This window comes from Pan paniscus, chromosome X (assembly GCF_029289425.2).
Source record: "Pan paniscus chromosome X, NHGRI_mPanPan1-v2.0_pri, whole genome shotgun sequence".
NCBI lineage: Eukaryota > Metazoa > Chordata > Mammalia > Primates > Hominidae > Pan > Pan paniscus.
The window spans coordinates 147321180-147345049 of record NC_073272.2 but is presented as its reverse complement, the minus strand read 5'-3'; the positions used below and the strand labels follow the sequence as shown (position 1 = coordinate 147345049).

The 23870-nt window shown below is 38.5% G+C and overlaps 1 protein-coding gene across 1 annotated transcript in view; it reads right to left on the bottom strand.

Moving 5' to 3' along the window:
• Positions 1-4380: 4380 nt before the first annotated feature.
• FMR1NB (FMR1 neighbor) overlaps positions 4381-23870 on the bottom strand; it is a 45720-nt gene continuing 26230 nt past the window's right edge. The window contains exons 4-6 of the mRNA XM_003806821.4: positions 22499-22595; positions 6036-6181; positions 4381-4544 (exon numbers count right to left, since the gene is read on the bottom strand). Coding sequence (XP_003806869.1) covers positions 6049-6181; positions 22499-22595 — 230 coding nt within the window. The 3' untranslated portion in view covers positions 4381-4544; positions 6036-6048. The remainder of the gene's footprint in view (positions 4545-6035; positions 6182-22498; positions 22596-23870) is intronic.

The following is a 23870-nucleotide window of genomic DNA, read 5'->3' as shown; positions in this document are numbered from 1 at the left end:
ATTCTGCCTTCACCTACTGTATCCTGCCAGTAAGTGGGCAGTGACTTTGTGGTTCTGTCCTCATGATGCAAATAGCCAGGCTTGGCTATGCAAGAGACTATAATGCGTGAAATTAAAATAAGCCTCAATTAGACAGCAAACACATACGCAAAATGTAGAGTTCGTGAGAGCAAAAATGTTTGTCCATTTTGCCCACTGCTATATCCCTGGTACATAAAACAGTAACTGACAAAAAATAAGGGCTCTATAAGTATTTCTTGAATGAATGAATGAATGAATGAATGAATTGCTGAGTATAGTGTCCTGATAGTACTATAAACAGTGCATTCTGCTTTATATATGCACTCCTGCAAAATTGAAGCCAATGAAATATTTCAGTAGAGTTTATTATTCACAGTACACCTTGATATCCCTTGCTAAGCACTGCATCAATCCTATGAGCTAACCTATTTCTTAAGGCTGGCTTCCTGAGTATGCAACTTATGCAGTCACATAGCATCCTGTTCTTAGAAGGGTCCCATGCTTGGTTTAATGCTCTGCTGTTGCTATCTTGAAATAGGGCCCCATATTTTCATTTTGCACTAGGCCCCACACGTCAAATAGCCAGTCCTGCTAGTCCTGAATACCTTTCCATTTGAGTTTGGCACCCTTGAAGTTATAACTCATCTACAGGTAAATTCTCTTGGCAAGTCCCCTGCCTGAGATGTGGGGAGGGCAGCCGCTAACCTGGAGTGCCCACATATTACAGCTTGGACTGGGGCTCTAAATTCAGGCTGGCAATCCCGTAGTAGTATCAGTTCTCCCAGTCCCCACAAGGGAAATTTGTGTATCATTTAGACCATAAATACAAAAAGCATTCCAAAATGTCATAATGAATAAAATATTCCTTTATTACACTAAAGAGCCACTTATTTTATAGAGCTTCCATTGTCCACGATGCTGATGCTAATAGCCAAGAGAGAGCTTGTCCACATTTTCCAAGTGACTGAACTTTACATGTATCCAGATTCTCTACCGAAGTCTGCTTGTCCTAGGGCTGAAGTGAAAGATCTTTGTTTTTGACCACTTGGTGATCCTTGGTTTAAAGTCCCTGTGTCTGTGGAAGTAAGGAGATTGTCTAGCACCTCTGGCTTAAAGCAGTCACCCTAGTCAAGTTAAATTCAGGCTCTTCATCAGAGATACTTCTCATTTAGCTAGTATCTTTTCATTTGGAACAGATATGGTCATGGCTTGAGGGAAATGACTCTCTGACCATTAATGCTTGTACATTAGTGACACACTTATTATCTACCCATCTATGACTTGCAGGGCTTAAACATCCATGTCAGACATGATTTGGTACTGCATTAGGCACTGGTGTTGGAGACAGCATTCTGAACAACCTTATTTCCTTCCCACTCTTGTGAGTCCCTTTGGCATTTAATCGTTAATAACAACAACCTTCGATTGCCTCAATTTTCATCTCTGGTCCAGCATTTATTCTACAGCACTAACTGTTCAACAGTCACTCTAAGCTCACACTCTTTGACAACTTAATGATAATCTTTGTCTGTGTACCCTGAAACCTAACTTCTAATCTGTTAAAGAATAGTTGCAGATAATTCTTCTCTATTGCTTTCAAAGTATTACTTCAGACTATGCTTATCTTCTTTATAGATTACAAATGGCTTCACTAAAATTTCAATATTAGGTTCTAAAGCAGGAGTGTCCAATCTTTTGGCTTCCCTGGGCCATACTGGAAGAAGAAGAACTGGGCCACACATAAAATACACTAACACTAAAGATAGCTGATGAGCTTTAAAAAAACTTGCAAAAAAAAAACTCTTGTAACGTTTTAAGAAAGTTTACAAATTTGTGTTGGGTAGCATTCAAAGCCGTCCTAGGCCACGTGGAGCCCATGCGCTGCAGGTTGGACAAGCTTGTTCTAAAGGAATTGTTTTCTTATGTAGTTATTTTATTATTTATTTCTACACAACGAACTTTTTTGTTGCTCTTTTTCATTTTGTTTTTGCTGAATACAGCTCTGAAAATTTAGAGCAGCAATATCAGATTCTTGGGAAATAACTTTCAAAGCAAACACTTGTTTACTGAACTCTGGTGATCATTTGGTATACATGATGACTCCTTTCTAAGATTTCACTTTGCCTTGGAGATGCCTGTTCATCATAGCAAAAGCGAAGAACTCCACAAGTCATTTTTGTTTCTAATTCAATTATACACACAGATATTTTATTTGCTGAACATCAGACACTGTCCTAGGCACTTTAGACTATGATGGTTAATTTTGTGTGTCAACTTGACTGGGCCATAGGGTGACCAGATATTTGGTCAAACATTATTCTGGGTGTGTCAGTGAGGGTGTTTTGGGATATGATTAACACTTAAATTGGTAGACTAAGTAAAGCAGATTGTGCTCCCTCACATGAGTGGGCCTCATCCAATCAGTTGAAGGCCTGAGTAGAACAAAAAGGAGTGACCTTCCTTTGAGTAAGAAAGAATTTCCCCTGCCAGAATACCTTCAATCTGAGGCACTGGCTCTTCCTGAGTCTCAAGCCCACCAGCTTTTGAATGGAAACTATACCATTGGCTCTCCTGGTTCTCAGGCCTTTGAACTCAGACTAGAACTAAACCCAGCTCTCTTGGATCTCCAGCTTGCTGACTCACCCTGCAGATCTTGGGACTTATCCACCTACATAATCACGTGAGCCAATTTCTTATAATACATTTATTTGTGTATATATGATATGTTCATATATATATAATACACATACATACACACCCTAATGATATCTGTACAGCTTTCTCTCCCTTCCTTCCTGAGATTCTCACTCAAATACCATATTCTCAGTGAGACCTACTCTGACCACCTTATGTAAAACTACATACTTCCCTCATACTCCCTAGTACTTTTCCCTGCTTTATTTTTTTCCTCCTTAGCACACGTTATCTAACATACTATGTATTTTACTGATTGATTTTGTTTCTTTTCTGGCTACTTCACTAGAATGTAAACTCTATAAGGGCAGATATTTTTGTATTTTTTTTTGCTTCTGTCTCCCCGGCACCACAGTACCTAGCTCATATTGTTGAAGAAATGAATAAATGACCACATTATTTTCATTTGCATCCAAGTGAGTTGCACTGAAAAGTTTGGACTCCTGATTCAAAAGGGTATCTGCAACAGGTCTCCTTCTGTCTGGTGTCTATCAAACATCTCGACAGCTTCTTCAGAAGGTAATCATACTGCTGTCTTGATAAATCTTGCAATGCACATGTTGTGGATCTTACCTTCAGCAAGCATTTTCAATTGTGGGGCTTTGTGCTTTGTTGGCTCAAATGACGCCTCCTGCAATAGAGCACATACGGAGATGTGCACATTTCCCAGGTATGGTGTCTTTATGAACCTCCGTTTGACAGGAACTCTTTTATTCTCATTATATCTGCAAGCTTTGGATCTATCTAAAGTTTTTGTAATAAGAGTTTTTTCTTTTCTGATCACCAAAAACCAAGACTTCTTCCCTCAAAATTGCAATCTATTCATATCATAACTGAATCCTGAGAAACTTGAGTGTCCTCCCCTTTCAGTTCTTCTCATTCTCCAAGCGACTACTAGTCTGGGGCAAGGTGCCCCTGTTATGTGCTGCCACAGAACTTGGTACTCTTCTTATCATAGCCCTGTCATTACTTCTTTACCTGGCTTCCTCTCCAGCTATACTGTGAGTTCCATCAAGACAGGGCCAAGTCTGTCTTGCTCATGACTCTATCTCCAAGCACACAGAGTGCATGGCACATAACAGGAACTCAATAAATGTTTGCCACATGAATGAGTAACAAGCCCAGGTAAACCTGAGTCTCACATATTTCAAAAGAAAAAAGTGAATCATAAGACATAATTTTTAAAAACAGCATAATAAATTCATATATATCACAGAACACAATTATTTAAAAAGAAAAGAAAACACAACAAGGTAACAGTATTTAGCACTAGTGAAATTATGATTTGATTTTTTCCTTTATCCTATATATTCTTCTTTACCAAATTTCCTATAAGTGTATTTTACTTTTATAGTGGGAAAAATAACGTTATAATTTATAAAATAAAAAAACCCTACAAATTATCTTCACCTCTTTTCCTCAAAATAAACAAAGTATCACACACTGCAACATATGATCATTGGGGTTTTTCTCTCTGCTTGCTGACAGGTGAATAACAATATGGAACATCTGTCTTATTTAGTACCAACCGAAGTATACGTTGATACAATAACCCAAGTTGCAAAAATCATGTAACTTTTTAGGATCTGAATGCCACCGGTGTTTTAGGCATGTTTTTAAAGATTCTGTAGGAACTGTTTTTAATAAAAAGAATTCAGATTCTGGTTTGATGCATGAAAACAGAACTCAATTTTATTTCATGTTTGAAAGTAAACATGACAAAAATAAGAACCAATTTTTAGCTTTCCAAAATGCTCCATGAGGTTTGCATGGCTGAGACAGTCCCCTCTGCTCTGAATGGTTTCTGTTGTCTTGAGGGGAAAATAATGCTATGGGAGAAAAGTAAAGTAGGGTTAAACAACTTGAAAAGGCTGGTATTCACATATCGCACTTTGTCATAAAAGAAGTCCCTGCAACAAAATTATCAAATTCTATATAGTGAATGTTATGATTAACTTATGTATTTTCAGTTTGCCAGTACATCATCTTCTGTTACTGTGAGGCATACATATAAAACAGATTAGAGCAAATATCATTACAGAGATAATTTCTGAATAACAAAGTTAACTTCCATGTCTCAGTGAATGGTCCACAGAAACCAAGTTTTGTTAGTCTAGTTATAATGTTACATATGTATATATGTGTGTGTACATGTGTACATATGCACACATGTATTGCATTAAACTAATACAAGGTAATATATTTATATGGATAATAACACACAGGCATTATTATAGTAATACATATTTACGTGTTACCTTAAGTAAATATGTATCAAATATACATATATGATACCTTATATAAAGATTTTCTTTTTTTTCTTCTGAGATAAATCACTTTTCCTATTCATCAAATCAACCTTCTTATTCTGAAGATTGGTGAAATGAAGCCCAAGAAAGTTAAAGGACTTGCTCAAGCAAACACTGTAAATAATGGCAGAACTGGGACTAAAGCCAGAGTCTCCTGACACGGAATTCAATGGCCTGTCATTCCATTCCTTTGCTTCTCTGTAACTTAATACCGTAATTTTGGGTACTGCATTGCAATTTTCAAAACATTTTCACATACATCATATTGTTTAAATTACACAAAAAATCTATGATGGTATCAAGGAACTGAAAGGTTAATTTCACTGCCCATGGAAACACTACTAGTTAATGACCTGGGTCTCCTTACTCCCAGTCCCTGAGATACAGCTTTGTTTCTCACCAACCATTTTATTCTTACTTGTCCCTTCACAGTTATTTTGGGAGCAGGAGACCCAAGTCAAGGCTAGGGATCTATAACCCTGTACAAGTATAACCTGTACAAAGTAGTCCCTAGTATATGATTCTGGGATCCCTCTCTCAACCTCTTCTAACACTACATCGTGCAGGTTTGAAGAACAGGTAGCTGAGACTAACAGGTAAGATCCAGGATTCAATCTCAGCTCTGTCAGACTCCTAAGGCCATTCTCCTTCCCCTGGATGTGTGATGTGGTCACATATGAGGACTGTGGCCTTCATTATTTACCAAGGGTGTCTATCAGGGAGCCATAGAGTCAGAGTGGGCAGGATCAACTTCTTTTCTCCCTCTGAAAAGCTGACCTGTGTATACCATATAATGTGGCACTCAAAACAATTTGGCACATTTCTTATCCATTTTCCTACCATCTCAATATCTCTAGTGATAAATATTTGTTCAGAAGCTGGCCCTCCTGTGATCCAAACATTTGTGTGGTTTAAAAAAATGTGTCAGTCAAGCCAAGATGATGGTAGAAATATAAAGCTAACAAGAATCAGAGATTGAGCACTTCAACTTTATATCCTATTGTCAATTACCTTTGGTCTCTTGCTACTCTTCACCATGTTCCTCACGTCCTCTTGCTTCTTTCTGTAACATTTCAGACTTCCTCTTTCGCTTCCTTCGTTTCTTCAAACCCGTTACAACTGTGTTGTCCTGCCTTTGTAAATCATCGGCCGGTTCGCTGTAACATAAAAAGTTCAAGTGAAACCTTATTTCTCATTAGTGATAGAATAACAATGTGAGGGTTATAAGGAAAAAAATATTTGCCCAGATAACTATACTTTCCCACCTGATATTTTTAACTCACCAGATTTAATAAATCCGATAGAAATTATTCCACTTGGCTTGCTCATATTGATCATCATAACCATCATTATTATTCTCTATACAGTCATTTTGATTATGTGACCTTCTGTAACAGAAATGCTCTCCCACTTCCCTGTGCTGACATCAATGTTACCCACTCTTTAACGGTAAGTTTAGATATTATCTTGTCTAGGAAGCCAGCTCTTCCACTCCTAGTTTAGAGGGATTCCTTCCTCCTATGAACTTCAAATCTACACAGTAATGGCTCACATTGTATTAGCATTTACAATTTTCAAAGCACTTTCTCTTACTCCTGTTGTCATTGGGTATACAATCTCGTACCTCCTTGTAATTTGTGTGGACAGTTGGTAAAGGGGCACTTGAGAGGCTACCACATGCCAAGAACTTCACTAAGTGCTTTATATACTTTCTCATTAAATCCTCATAACAACCCTAGAAGGTGGATAGTGTGTTTCCTATTTTGCAAATGATTAATCTGGGGTTTAAAGAGGTAAAATAATTCACCCAAGGTCACAGATAACTAGTAATGGAGATGCTAGAATTTAAACATAGGTCTGTTTGACTCTAAAGTACAAGCTTTTTCCATTAGACCACTTTGCAGTGTTCGTGAATAATGGCTAGCAGCAGGTATGATAAACTTCCTATGTGCATAATAAGCACTTCATGTGCATGATCTCATTTAATCTTCATTAACGACTTGATGAGGCAGGTACTATTTCTATCATTCCCATTTTTCATATGGGGAAACTGAGGCACCAAGACGGAAAGTAACTTGCCGAGGTCACCAAACTACTCAGTAGTAGAACCAGGATTCAAATCCAGACCTACCTAAATCTAAAGTACAATCTCTCTCCTACTACACTAACCTGTCTCATTCTCTCCTCAAAGCTTGTAAATTCCTTCAGACTGGAACCTCACCTTATCACTTTTTATATCCCACAGAGGAAATGGAAATGTTTGTTGATTTTTATGCTTATAGGGCTTTTACTTTCTAAAGAACTAAACATAAGCCAAGAAGAAAAAAAAATAGTAATGTTCATGGCAGAGGTAAAGAGAAAAATCCAAAGACAGAAAAAAAGAGAAAGATTTGCACACAATATTATGAAGAGGTAATGACAGATAAATAATCCTATCCTCAGCTCAAGCTAGGTAGCATACAGAAGAAGATACCAGGACCTTGTAAGTGCTACTTAGCTGTACAGAAAAACAAGGTTCTGAGCATGTGGGTCCCAGAGAAAGATAAGTCTGCCTTTGAAATTATGACTTTGAAGATAAATAATACTAACTTTTCTCCCCTAAAACTGTATTACTGGGTTGACACTGAGCTCCACTAGGTAAGACAAATGTGGGGCAAAGAAACAAATTCTTTCCCAATTAATCAAAAAAATGTCTCTGGGCATAAATGAAATGGTGAATGAAGGCAAAAAATATATTTATATGATTTATCTATGGCCTATTTATGTTGCCATGTTGTTACCTACAGTCTAAAAAAAAAATAATAACTGAAACAACTACACAGTTCTCAGTACCTTGGGGCCAGATGTGCTTGAGAATGCAGATTCTTTTGGATTTAGAAAGGTAATATGACACGATATATTGAATACTACATGACATTCCCATGGGGTCTGGGGTAGCATCTCATAATCAAACACAGTAACATTTCTGCAACAAATATATGAATATTCACTCTGAGAATTAAATAATGACTAGAAGGAATCTCAGTCCAGGTTTGTCGCAAAATGAATAAAACAAAATTTTTAGGTTTGCAGAAATTTTTGAATTTCAGGATTTTAGAGAAGAAATTGAGAACTTATGCTTTTTTCTAATGCTGTGACGTCAATATAGCCTACTTTATATAATTAAAATGACTATGTTTTCTTTATCTACAGATTTTCTTTTAAATTTGATCATGTACATTTCACCTTAATTAACAACAAAAAAGCAACACGGCCTTATTATTTCAAAACTGACCTAGGTTTCAGAGGACTTGGTTTTTGTTCAGCCTCATCACTAACTGGCTATATGACTAACATTTACTACTGAGATCCAAGGTTGGCTATTCTACCTAATAGGCAATGAAAATGCCCAAGGGAGAGAGTAGGAGTGAAATGATTTTTCAGTGTCCTAGAGGTGGTTTTCTTCTTTTCATATAAAGTGTCATATATCATGACAAGCATACGCACACGGAAAAGGTCAATTTCTTGCACACTCATTCACTCACTGATATATTTGCTCATTTATTAAATAAACATTATTATGAGTACTAGAGACATAAACATGACTAAGATATGGTACCTGTCCTTGAGGAGCTTAAAATTTAGAAGGGAAAGTAGATATACAGACTAACAATATTATGTTGAGATGAGTTCAAGTAGAGGTAATCAGAGGTTGGTAGAAGGCAGACAAGAAGAAGCCTGACCCAATGTGTGCAGGAGGTTTGGAGTAAGCTTCCTAGAAGAGGTGACCTCTAAGATGAGGCCTGCAGCCTGAGTGGAGAGAGCCAGATAAAGAAAAGTGGAGGTGGGGAGATGCATAAGAGCATTTCAGTCAGCAGATACACTTTATGAGACTCAGAGTGACAAGGTGGCATGTTGTTTGTAAACATCTAGTAGAGTGGCATGGCTGGAAATGTTCAGTGAGCTCACTGGAAATTCCTAATGACACAGATCCACACAGTAGTGGGACATTTTTTTTCTTCTAAAAATTCCCAGGAGCCTAGATCTAAGAGCAGAGAAGTGGTATGGATTCAGTTTCCATGAAACAAGGGGACTGGAAACAAGAATGGATTAAAGTACTAGACAATGGGATCCAGGCTGGATAAAAAAAAAAAAAAAGCAGATGACGTTAGGAAGATGGCAGACCGGGAGAAAAGAGAGAATTAAAGACACTGGAGGCCTCAATGTGTTAAAGAACAGGTTCAGCAAAAATGAAGCAGAGAAAAAGCTGGAGGACAAGGAACCTATGGTGAAAGAGTAGGATTTTGAACTTTAAGATTTCAGAGATTCAGAGGTTCAATTCTGAGTGAATAACAATGTTCAAGATGTGGGCATGAAACTGGGTGGCCAAGGATGAGTAAAGGGGCAATTCCTCCGGATTGAGTACATCAGGGAACTCTGAGGCTAGGGGCTCAAAGAAACAAAAACATACATCATTGAAGAAATTTGTTGGGTGTTTTGGAACGTCAAGAGTTTAACATAACTGATCAGAAAGAAAGAAATGGCCTGAGGACAGAGCAAGATGGCAGAACAGAATGCTCTAACAATTACCCCCATCCTACCCCGCCATAGGAACACCAAATTTAACAACTATCTACACAGGAAAAAAAAAAAGCCCCTTCATAAGAACCAAAAATCAGGGGAGCACTCAGAGTACTTGCTTTTAACTTCATACAGCTGAAAGAAGTACTGAAGAGAGTAGGAAAGACAGTCTTGAATTGCCAATGCCGCCTCTCCCCTATCCCCCAGCAGTGGCTGCATGGCACAGAAAGAGAATCTGTGCACTTGGGAGAGAAAGAGTGCAGCAATTGTGAGACATTACATTGAACTCAGAGCTGCCCTGTTAAAGCAGAAAGCAAAACCAGGCTGAATTCAGCTGATGCCCACTCACAGAGGGACTATTTAAACCAGACCTGGCCAGAGAGGAACCACCCATCCCAGTAGTCAGGATTGAATCTGGCAAGCCTTGCCACTGTGGGCCAAAAGTTCACTGGGGCCCTCAATAACCTTGAAAGGCAGTCTAGGCCACAAGGACTGCAATTCTTAGGTTAGTCCTAGTGCTGAACTGGGTTAAGAGTCAGTGGATTTAGGAAGCACACAACCTACTGACACACTAGCCAGGGTGGCTAAGGGAATGTTGGTGCCACCCCTCCCCTAACTCCAGGCTGCAAAACTCATAGCTCCAAAAGACACTCCTTCCATCTGTTTCAGAAGAGGAGAGGGAAGAGTAAAGAAGACTTTGTCTTACATCTTGGATATCAGCTCAGCCACAGTAGGAAAGGGCACCAGTCAGAGTCAAGAGGTCCCCTTTTCAGGCCCTAGCTCACAGATGACAGTTCTAGATACACCCTGAACCAGGAGACAATCTACTGCCTTAAAGGGAAGGATCCAGTCCTAGCAGGACCTGCTGACTGAAAATCCCTTGGGCCCTGAATAACAAGCAGTGATACCTAGGTTATGCTGTGAGCCTTGGGTGAGACTTTGAGACTTGCTGAATTCAGGTGTGACTCAGCACATCCTCAGCTGTGGTGGCTACAGGGAGAGACTCCTGCTTGAGAAAAGCAGTGGGAAAAGTCAAGGGAATTTTGTCTCGAACCTTAAATACCAGCTTAGTCACAGGGGAGTAGAGCACCAAGTGGGCTTTTAGCGTACCCAATCCCGGGCCTTGGCTGTTGGATGGCATTTCTGGACCTGCCCTGGGCCAGAGGGGAGCCCACTGCCCTGAAGGGTGGTGAGTCCCAGGCCAGGTAACATTCACCACAAGCTGATAGAAGAGCCCTTGGGCTTTAAGAGAACATTGGCAGTACTCCCTGTGGGCCTGCAGTGTTGATTGCCACAAGGTAGGGCTCTTCTGCCTGTAGAAAGGGGAAGAAACAGTGGGAAGAACTGCATCTTGTGGTGAGTGCCAGATCACCTGCAGTACAACAGAACACTGGGTATATTTCTAAGGTTTTGACTCTAGTTCTTGGCTCCTGGAAAGTACCCCTGGACATGCCTGGGGCCTGCAAGAACTCACCACCCTGAAGGGAAGGATACAAGGCTGGCTGGCTTTGCCACCTGCTGTTTGTAGAGTCCCAGTGCCTTGAGCAAACATAAGCAGTGGCCAGGTAGTGATTACAGTGGGCCTTGGACAAGCCCTAGTGCTGTGCTGGCTTAAGGTCTGCCCTAGTGCAGTCCCAGTGGTGGTGGCCTCAGTGGTGTTTGGGTCACCTCACCCCAAAGCTCCAGGCACCTCAGTCCAGAGAGAGAGACTCCATTTGATTGGGGAAAAGAAAAGGAAGAGAACAAGAGCCTCTGATGGTAATCCAGAGAATTATTCTGGTTTTTTTCCCAAGATCATTAAGGAAGTACCTCTACAAGTCTGCAAGAGTCACAGTGTCACTGGATTTGGTATGCCTCCTAATGTGAATACAGCTTAGATCACAACACTCAAGTCCCTTAGAACACCTGGAAAGCTGTCTGAAGAAAGACAGGTACAAACAAGACCAGATAGTGAACAGTACAATGAATACCTAACTCTTCAATGCCCAGACACAGACAAACGTTCACAAGCATCAAGACCATCCAGGAAAATGTGAAATCACCAAATGAACTAAATAAGGCACCAGAAACGAATCCTGGAGAAACAGAGACATATTATCTTTCAGACAAAGAATTCAAAATAGCTGTTTTGAGGAAACACAAAGAAATTCAATAGAACACAGACAAGGAATGCATAATTATATCAGACAAACTGAAAAAAGAGGTTGAAATAATTAAAAATAATCAGGCAGAAATTCTGGAGTTAAAAATGCAACTGACATACTGAAGAATGCATCAGAGTTTTTTAATAGTAGATTGATCAAGTAGAATAAACAATTAGTGACCTTGAAGATAGGCTATTTTAAAATACATTTAATACCATTTAAAATGGTCAGAGGAGACAAAAGAAAAAAGAAAACAATGAAACATGCCTACAACATCTAGAAAATAGTCTCAAAAGGTGTCTGTTCATGTCCTTCGCCCACTTTTTGATGGGGTTGTTTGTTTTTTTCTTGTAAATTTGTTTGAGTTCATTGTAGATTCTGGATATTAGCCCTTTGTCAGACGAGTAGGTTGCGAAAATTTTCTCCCATTTTGTAGGTTGCCTGTTCACTCTGATGGTAGTTTCTTTTGCTGGGCAGAAGCTCTTTAGTTTAATTAGATCCCATTTGTCAATTTTGTCTTTTGTTGCCATTGCTTTTGGTGTTTTAGACATGAAGTCCTTGCCCATGCCTATGTCCTGAATGGTAATGCCTAGGTTTTCTTCTAGGGTTTTTATGGTTTTAGGTCTAACGTTTAAGTCTTTAATCCATCTTGAATTAATTTTTGTATAAGGTGTAAGGAAGGGATCCAGTTTCAGCTTTCTACATATGGCTAGCCAGTTTTCCCAGCACCATTTATTAAATAGGGAATCCTTTCCCCATTGCTTGTTTTTCTCAGGTTTGTCAAAGATCAGATAGTTATAGATATGCGGTGTTACTTCTGAGGGCTCTGTTCTGTTCCATTGATCTATGTCTCTGTTTTGATACCAGTACCATGCTGTTTTGGTTACTGTAGCCTTGTAGTATAGTTTGAAGTCAGGTAGTGTGATGCCTCCAGCTTTGTTCTTTTGGCGTAGGATTGACTTGGCATGAACAGACACTTCTCAAAAGAAGACATTTATGCAGCCAAAAAACACATGAAAAAATGCTCACCATCACTGGCCATCAGAGAAATGCAAATCAAAACCACAATGAGATACCATCTCACGCCAGTTACAATGGCAATCATTAAAAAGTCAGGAAACAACAGGTGCTGGAGAGGATGTGGAGAAATAGGAACACTTTTACACTGCTGGTGGGACTGTAAACTAGTTCAACCCTTGTGCAAGTCAGTGTGGCGATTCCTCAGGGATCTAGAACTAGAAATACCATTTGACCCAGCCATCCCATTACTGGGTATATACCCAAAGGACTATAAATCATGCTGCTATAAAGACACATGCACACGTATGTTTATTGCGGCACTATTCACAATAGCAAAGACTTGGAACCAACCCAAATGTCCAACAATGATAGACTGGATTAAGAAAATGTGGCACATATACACCATGGAATACTATGCAGCCATAAAAAATGATGAGTTCACGTCCTTTGTAGGGACATGGATGAAATTGGAAATCATCATTCTCAGTAAACTATCGCAAGAACAAAAAACCAAACACCGCATATTCTCACTCATAGGTGGGAATTGAACAATGAGATCACATGGACACAGGAAGGGGAATATCACACTCTGGGGACTGTGGTGGGGTGGGGGGAGGGGGGAGGGATAGCATTGGGAGATATACCTAATGCTAGATGACCAGTTAGTGGGTGCAGCGCACCAGCATGGCACATGTATACATATGTAACTAACCTGCACATTGTGCACATGTACCCTAAAACTTAAAGTATAATAATAATAAAATTTTAAAAATTTAAAAAAAAGAAAATAGTCTCAAAAGGACAAATCTAAGAGTTAGTGGCCTTAAAAAGGAGGTAGAGAAGGTGATGGGGTAAAAGTTTGTTCAAAGCAATAATAACAGAGGATGTCCCAAACCTAGACAAAGATATCAATATACAAGTACAAGAAGGTTATAGAATACCAGGCAGATTTAACCAAAAGAAGATGACCTCAAGGCATTTAATAATCAAACTCCCAAAGGTCAAGGATGAACAACGGATCCTAAAAGCACTAAGAGAAAAGAAACAAATAACATACAATGGAGCCCCAGTAAGTCTGGCAGCAGAGTTACCAGCAGAAACCTTATGGCCAGGAGAGAGTAGTATGATATATATAAGGTGCTGAAGGAAAAATAAGACATACTACTCTTTCACCCTAGAGCAGTATGTCCAACAAAAATATCCTTCAGACATGAAGAAAAATAAAGACTTTCCCAGACAAACAAAAGCTGGGGGATTTCATCAATACCAGATCTGTCCTACACAAAATGCTACATTGAATACTTTAATGAGAAAGAAAAGGGTGTTAATGACCAATAATAAATCATCTGAAGGTACAAAACTCACTGGCAATAATAAGTATGCAGAAAACCACAAAATATTATAACAAAGTAACTTTGTTGTATAAACTACTCTTAAGTGGAAAGACTAAAGACGAACCAATCAAAAATATTAACTGCAACAACTCTTCAAAACATCGACTACTATAAGATACAAGCAGAAACAATAAAAAGTTTAAAAATTGGGGGATGAAACTATGAGGTAGAGTTTTTATTAGTTTCCTTTTTGTTGACTGTTTATGCAAACAATGTTATGTTGTTATCAGCTTAAAATAATAGGTTATTAGATAGTATTTGCAAGCCTCATGGTAACCTCTAATCAAAAAACATACAATGGATTCACAGAAAATAAAAAGCAAGAAACTAAATCATATCACCAGAGAAAATCACCTTCACTAGAGGAAGACAGGAAGGAAGGAAAGTAGAAGGAGAAGACCACAAGGCCACCAGAAAACAAATAACAAAATGGCAGAAGTAAGTCATTACTTATCAATAATAACACTGACTATAAAAGGACTACACTCTCCAATCAAAAGACACGGAGTGGCTAAATGGATATAAAAATGAGACCCAATCATCAGTTGCCTACAAGAAACACACTTCACCTATAAAGACACATATAGCTTGAAAATAAAGGAATGAAAAAAAGACATTCCATACCAATGGAAACCAAGACAGAGCAGGAGTAGCTATACTTACATCAGAAAAAAATATATTTCAAAACAAAACTATATGAAGAAACACACTTCACCTATAAAGACACATATAGACTGAAAATAAAGGAATGAAAAAAAGACATTCCATACCAATGGAAACCAAGAAAGAGAAGGAGTAGCTATACTTACATCAGAAAAAATCTATTTCAAAACAAAACTATATGAAGAGACAAAGACAGTCACCACATAATGATAGAGGCCAATTCAGCAATGGAATATAGCAATAGTAAATATATGTGCACCCAACACTGGAACACCCAGATACATAAAGCAAATAGTATTAGAGCTAAAGATAGAGATAGACCCCAGTACAATAATAGCTAGTGACTTCAATACCCTACTGTCAGCACTGGATAGATATTCCAGACAGAAAATGAACAAAGTAACATCAGACTTAATCTGCACTGTACACCAAATAGACCTAATAGATATTTAGAGAAAACCCTACAGAATACACTTTCTTTCCCCAGCACATGAATTATCCTCAAGGATAGACTGTGTGTTAGGTCACAAAGCAAGCCCTAAAACATTGAAAAAAATTAAAACGATAACAAGCATCTTCTCTCACCAAAATGGAATAACAAAAGGAAATTTGGAAACTATACAAACACATGGAAATTAAACAATATGTTCCTGAATAGCCAATGAATCAATGAAGAGATTAAGAAGGAAATTAAAACACTTCTTGAAACAACTGATAATGGAAACATGATATACCAAAACCTGGGATACAACATAAGCAGTACTCAGAGGGAAGATTATAGCTGTAAGTACCTATATCAAAAAGAGGAAAAACTTCACATAAACAGCCTAATGATACATCTTAAATAACCAGAAAAGCAAAATCAAACCAAACCCACAATTAGGAGAATAAAAATAATAAAGATGAGAGCAGAAATAAATAAATTTGAAATGAAGAAAACAATACAGAAGATTAATGAAACAAAAAGTTGTTTTTTTAAGAAAGATAAATAAAATTCACAAACCTTTAGCCAGACTAAGCAAACAAGAGAGAATACCCAAATAAGTAAAATCAGAGATGAAAAAGAAGACATTATAACTGATACCATAGAAATTCAAAGGTTCAATAGTGGCTACTCTGAGCAACTATGTGCCAATAAATTGTAAAATCTAGAAGAAATGGAAAAATGTCTAGACACATACAACCTAACAAAATTGAACCAGGAAGAAATCCAAAACCTGAACAGACCAATAACAAGTAACGAGAGCAAGGCTATAATAAAACTCTCCCAGGAAAAGAAAAGCCCAGGACCCACGGGCTGGGCATGTTGGCTTCTGTCTGTAATCCCAGCACTTCAGGAGGCCAAGGCAGGTGGATTCCTTGAGCTCAGGAGTTTGAGACCAGCCTGGGCAACATGGTGAAGCTCTGTTTCTACCAAATATACAAAAATTAGTTGGGTGTGGTGGCACATGCCTGTGGTCCTGGGTACTCGGGAGGCTGAGGTGGGAGGATTGCTGGAGCCCGGGAAGTCGAGGCTGCAGTGAGCCGTGATTGTGCCACTGCACTCCAACCTGGGTGACAGAGCGAGAACTTGTCTTAAAAAAAAAATTCCCAAGTTTACTTCCGTAGAAGCCATCTACATGCTAACTTTTTATCTGTACCTCTTTTACGGACAATGATTTTCTACTTTGGATACTTGTATATGTCCCTTATTACATAGACTATGTGTGTTCCTTGAGAGCACAGAGCATAATCTGATTTGCTTCTTTGTCCTTCACAGCACCTAACACAAGGCCTGGAACACAGATATTCTTGAAAGCATTAGAAGTTCTTGAATGATATAATGAAATGAAATAGAGATATTTCAGGAAGATGAGTCTGGCAAGACACTGCAGGATGGATTAGAGGGAGAGTAGATTAGGAGTCCAGGTATATGTCCAAACTGGTTTGGCAGGTATCCTTAATTCCTCTTTACCTAAGGCCAATGCTATACATTCCTATTTAAGTACCAGGAAACCTCTCTGGAACCCACCTCCTAGCCATCCTCCAAGCCCCACTTGCGGCCCCATCTCAGATGGTGTCTGTCTTATAAGAATCTCTTGGATTAGATATATCATTATGACCTCTCAGCTCTGAAACCTGCCTTTGCTCTTTAGATGCTACCCTTAGTTCCCTTTTGCTCCTCTCCTGAAGCCACTTGCCTAGAATGGGAAAAGGCACTCAAGGCTGGTACTAAATTACAATAAAATGGGAGAAGGGGCAAATTCCAGACTCATTCCAAAGAAGAACAAAACAAAACAGAACACAATGACAAGGAGAGTAAGTGAAAAGATTATATATTGAGGACAAATGAGAAGAAATAGTCACCAAAGACTCTAAGGTTCTAGCCTAGGAAACTAAAGAAATCACTGACAGGAATGGAGAAGGGTCAAGGGGAGATGATTTAGGAGAAAAAGAAAATGAGTTCACTTTTTCACATGTTGCATTTGAGGTGCTGATAAAACATCTAATTCACGAGAGTGACTGGAAATATGGAACAGGTAGAGGTGAAGATTTTAGGATTTGGAATTAAGAGTAATTTACCCAGAGACTCTTGGAATACTATGGTCAGAAAATACCATAGAAATTATCTAACTCAAGTCTCTACTATAATTTTGTTAGAAAATCAATACTCAAAGAATTTAAACACATCCATGAAACGTGACGAAAGCAGAATGAGAACGCAGATCTTTCAGAATGTTCTTCCTACTATATATTTCTAACATTTTCTGATAAATGGGAGTAAGGCTTTGTGAAACAACCACATTTGGGTGAACAAAGAAAAGCAGACTGAGATGGATCAAAATTGTAAGAGGAACAATGAAATCCAAGGGGGGAAAATTTCAAGAAGGGAGCAGTCAACAGTGTACTCTGTGACAAAAAAGATCAAATTAAATGGGAATTGAGAAAAGGTCACTTCATTTTGCAATGAAGTTATTAGTTACTTGGCAACATAATGTTCTTTTTAATAGTACCTACTATGCCAGAGTTCTCTAAAATGCTGTCCTTGGAGTCCTTGCAATGAGAACACCTCAGACATATGATCCGCATAATGAGGTTCTCTTATTATTTCAGTAATTAAATTACCATGAACAGCGTCCAAGAAGTACCAGCTTTATACGAATTTCAAACCTATAGTGACTCATGTTAGAACAGAGTTCCAGTTTGCTCACATTCTCATCTGACATATTTTATCAAAGTTCTTAGAGCCTAGTCATACTTTTCAAAATTTATAGATTTTATTTCCTTCCTCTGAATCCAGATGTATATAATCCTAGGAACTTCAAACTTTCCAGTAGTTCGCTAATTACTGCATAAAGCTTTTCAAAATAACATTACTAATTATATTGTACAGTATAATGAGATATGCAAACATGGGAAATTGAAAATGTAAATGTTTATTTTTTAAATTCAAAGGGTGATGATTTTTAGGCAGTTTTTGACACGTTTATTCCCAGTTCTTTACCTCCCATTGTAAGAAAATAAGTGGCACTAAGACTATCGGCATAATGAAAACCAGATTATAATACAGGGAATCATGCAGCAGGATTTGTCTAAATGTAGAAATTTTCAGTAACAGCCATCTGGCAAGTAGCAACATTGAAAGTGTATGGGGGATGTGCTTTTTACATCATCTGTGTATCAGATGATCTACAATCTTCAAAAAAATAGACATTTTATTAGTTGAAAGAAAACACAGTTTTGTCATTTTCAGACTGAGTTCTGAATTTTGTCTTAATTCAAAGTTACAAATTCAATCTGATAGGAAGAAAAAGAACATGAAAATGCACTTCATCTGAATTTAACAGGCATGGTATTATGTTTAAATTTTCCACCTTACCAAAGCTACAGACACACTCAAGTATCATATCACTATATAATCCACAGATGTTTAAATGGCATATACACACAGATTTAAACTTTATCTAAAAACAGATAAAGATTAGAAACTGAATTAGAAACTGCACTTGAGACTACTGTTGCTGGCTACAGTAATAGCTGTTATAAGAACAATTCAGCCACCTCCCTTTTTCTCTTCCCCTTAGAATTCCTCTCCCCTGCTTCCTTTTGTCGCTATCCACTTGATCTTTTCCTTCCTTCTCCTCTAAGCAAAGGCTTAAGCCTACTAGTGACACTTATACCTAATGAAGCTTCTGATCCCTATTGAGGATAAAAATAGATCTTACATAACCTTAAGGACACAATAAATTTCAAAAACACATCTTATATGTTAGTTTAATATGGCTATTAGTGAATTCTTAGAAAGTTTTTCACTAATGCTCTCTGCTTCCTTTTGTATGTGCAACCAGTTCAAACCGGCTTGAGTCCTCTGTGTACCAGGTTCATATCACACTAGAACTCAAGTCAAGTAGAAGTAAACTAGAGATTCAGTTATAGATTTTTTCAGTGGCAAAATTAAGCTGTATCTGCTAGGAAATGAAATAAATTAAGGTGTCTATAGTGAGAAGACCACCATCTGAATGTAATTAATTCTGTGAAAAGGACCCCTCTCTATCTACTCCAAATCTGTCCCCCTTCAAAATCGACCTGAAACGGCACCTCTACCATGAAGCCTGACGTGCCCTCTCCTACTTAACCTGATCTCCACTGCTTCAAAACTTTTGTAAGTTATTGCTACCATCCATTTTAGTCCTTAATTATTTTCATCTTATATCGTAATTTAAATGTGTCATACTTGGGATTTGTTTTAAGGTGGATTTAAGCTCCTTAAAAGTAGGGCCTATGTCTTAAAAATTTCTGTATCCTCCGTTATACCCGGCACAGGCAAACATTGAATGAATATGGTCAATAGTGGAAAGAATGACTTAGGCGCCAAAAACTGAAGTACATATGGCTCTGGTGCATAATTACCCTTTTCACCTACACTGCTTTTAGTTCTCCCACCAACTCAAATTGCTTCACATTTTTTTTGTTTGTTTGTTTTTGTTTTTTTTGAGACGGAGTCTCACTCTGTCGCCCAGGCTAGAGTGCAGTGACGCGATCTCGGCTCACTGTAACTTCCGCCTCCCGGGTTCAAGCGATTCTCCTGCCTCAGCCTCCTGAGTAGCTGGGATTACAGGCGCGTGTCACCATGCCCGGCTAATTTTTGTATTGTTAGTAGAGACAGGGTTTCACCATGTTGTTCAGGCTGGTCTCGAACTCCTGACCTCGTGATCTGCCCGCCTTGGCCTCCCAAAGTGCTTCTCATTTTTTAAGCTCTCCAACTCTTGTCAGTTGCTGGCTCCTTAGGTGATCCTTAAAAAAGGCACTGTCCAAATTGCAGAGGTTGGGGAATACCAAAACATTGTTTGTTTTGGCTTACAACCGAAGGCCAAGAGGAGAGCTATGACAGCTCTTTCTTAAAGGAATTCTCAGTTATTTAATGTTTAAGACAGGATTTAGCAGGAGGAGGAGCTTAAGGGTATCTTCCAACGATGAAAGAGCAAAAAAAGGTCTTCCAAAAGAGGCCCAAATCACATTACTGCAGATAGTCATAATAGCTTTTGGTACCTCTGATTTGGACAAACAATTGTGTTTGGCTTCTTTCTTTTCCTTTTTAAGCCACCGCATATTGATTTTACTGCTGTGTCTATTTCTCTTTTATGGGTTATTTATTTTACCTACCCTAATATTTTATCTATCTCTTTATTCTTTGAAATGGAGAACAGAAAGTGAGTTAAGGAAATCGTTCTAAGGAGATATCTTGCCCTGCAAAAGCAGACTATGGCCTGCACTTGGCTCCTTGTTTGATATCAGGGATGGGATTTCCCCGTTCTTACACAATTATTCTCCTTGCCTCTAAAATCAGCCTACCACAATAGGCTGAAAGTGCGCATCCACTCTCAATCATTGTTCCTGGAAATTCAGCTAAGCAGCAAGATGAATCTGCTACCTGCTCCAAGGGTCATGATAGTCAGCTCAAGATGACCGAAGGAGCATACTGCTCTTGCACAAAATAGGAAAATAAATAAATAAAACATAGTAAACCAAAATGTATAGTATCCAACATATACACTTATTCACATTGTTTCTCAAGCAGTCTGTATTATGTAGAAAGAAGGAAATATATTAGGATCAGAGAACAATCCTTTGGATTTCATTTTAGAGAAAAAAAAAATCCAGGGGACCTGAACACCCCCATAAAATTCCTTTGCAGAGGTATAACACAGGGACCATAATGAAGTTATCATACCAAACTTATAATCCTAGAAACTCTCTAAATTTCATGGTATATTCCTAGCCACCAATTTCTAGCAAATGTTACTTTATTGTTATTCATGGTTTATTTTTTTAATACAAAATCAACCTTTGAAGAGAAGAAGGAAGGGTCAAAAATTCCACTCCTACTGCCAATCACTTCGATGATCTTCATCCAAAGTAAGGCAGTGTATATAGTCTAACTCTTCTTGCAAAATCCAAACCATATTCTGGTAACTCAACTACTACTTCCACATTAACTTCAATAAAAACATAAAACATGCTTAACCTTCAACAGGCACCTTCTCTTTATCAGAGAATTTAAGGAGGTACTTATTCTCAGGGTAGTGACAATGCTGACCTTGCACGCGCACAAACCTGAGAGTGAGTGCTTCCCTTAACTTTGTGCTCTAAGTGCTTCACTCACCTCACTCTAGTCCTGACTGTGCTCTGTACCTCTATACCCACTCTGTCCCCATAGGTGGGGAGCTATAAAAAAAAAAAAAAGCTTGGAAGCATCATGCTAGTAGTCCATTGGCATTTTGTATAAGATGCTAAGAAGAAATTTGTTTTCCAATTGGCTTGAAGACAGATCAAGGCTTTATGACCCAATAGTAGATGACCATTAAAGACCAATGGCAGATGACTCAATGGAAACTAACACTTCCAGGAACTGTTCTGATTTGCAGTTAATAGCCAGCCCCACTGCACACACACCAAGCTTGCTAATTTATTTTTCCTTCTAATTGTGGGTTTGTTTGATAAGGGAATGTACAGATACTATGTAAGAAGAAAATCTATGGAAAAATAAAATAACACGCATTTTATTTTATTTTTGAGACGTATTTTCACTCTTGTTGCTGAGACTGGAGTGCAGTGGTGGGATCTTGGCTCACTGCAACCTCTGCCTCCCAGGTTCAAGCAATTCTCTTGCCTAAGCCTCCCAAGTAGCTGGGATTACAGGTGTGCGCCACCATGCCCCGCAAATTTTGTAGTTTTTAAATAGAAACAGGGTTTCGCCATGTTGGCCAGGCTGGTCTTGAACTCCTGACCTCAAGTGATCCACCTGCCTCGGCCTCCCAGGTTCAAGCAATTCTCCTGCCTAGGCCTCCCAAGTAGCTGGGATTACAGGCATGCACCACCATGCCCGGCTAATTTTGTATTTTTTTTTAATAGAAGCGGGGTTTCGCCATGTTGGTCAGACTGGTCTCGAACTCCTGACCTCAAGTGATCCACCTGCCTCGGCCTCCCAAAGTGCTGGGATTACAGGCGTGAGCCACCGTGCCTGGCCGATAACATGCATTTTAAAAACATATTATGGCAACTCTAGTTTTAGGTCTTTCCCAAGCTACCATATTTTCAACATAAGGAACCCAAACATAATCCCTGTATTTCTGAAGTGTATTAATAAATATGTCTATACACAAATACTCATGTATACTTAGCAACGAGCAAATAAAAGTTTATGTTCACCTACCTCCTCCAGAAAAGAGAGCGGCAATAAATGGGCAGACATACCAGGATGATCAGGCTGATCGCACCAAGCCCAAACATTTGCATCATCTGTTTAGGCACTGTTGGTTTAATTATATCCTGTTACTTTCATGACTTAAGCAAGAGAAGTAAATCCAAGTTCTTTCATAAAGTCTTTATAAAGAAACTATCAGTTAATAAAGTGAAATGAGGAGGTATTCTTATGTGACAGGTAAATATCCTTGCTACTTTATAAGGAACAGGAGTTCATGAAAAGTTCTTGAAATACAACTGAAGGCTACACTTTCAATATGTACCCCTTAATGAAGCCTTAACAAAATGATCCTACTTTTTGTACCATCATTGATTACTATGATGCATACGATATTTCTTCCTCTGGCCCTAAATTGGCTTTTTCTCTTGGCCATATGTTGTATATCCTAGAGCACTTGGGGAGCACATTAATCTATGAACCGTTAACTTGGTAAATAAATAGCTTCTTAATCTATGGTCACACCATCCTGAATGTGCCCCATCTCATCTGATCTTGTGAGCTAAGCAAGGTCTAGTCTGTTTAGTGCTTGGATGGGAGACTGGGAATAACCAGATGCTGCAGGTTTACTTCCAAATTACAAAATATTAAATTAAACAAGGAATCAAGAATGTGCAGGTGAAATAAGCATATTTTAGTCTTATATTCATCGGAAAATGCATTCTAATGTGATTGGGGAATTGTAAGTCACAGTTAAATTTTTTCCTCTGCAAGAACCAAATGTTGCTTCATACATAATATAAAGACCAAACTGATAAATGAATTACAAATAACATGTGACAGTGTTAAAATTGTAATATTATATTCATGATCAGGTTTTAGTTTCCAGTATTAATACTACATATTCAACAAAAAGCCGTAAATTGAATAGGGACTATATTAACTTAAGATATTATTTTGCATGCATCCTTTTTGTAGTATTAGTGTTTCATCATATCAAATCCATGCATCATGAGAACAACTGGAAATACATCCCCAATATCCAAATGAAGGTAGCAAAAACAGATGGTGTAGTTCTCAAAACTTTGTAAAGAAAAAAATATTCAGAAGAACCTAATTCAAAAACTATAGAACAAGACTCGGTGTGGTGGCTCACACCTATAAATTCCAGCACTTTGGGAGGCCGAGGCAGAAGAACTGCTGGAACCCAAGAGTTGGGAGACCAGCCTGGGAAGCCTAGGGAGACCCTGTCTCTACAAAAAAATTAAAAATTAGTCGGGCTTGCTGGTGCACGTCTGTAGTCCCAACTACTCAGGAAGCTGAGGCGGGTGGATCACTTGAGCCCCGGATGTCGAGGCTGCAGTCAGCTGTGATCACGTCACCA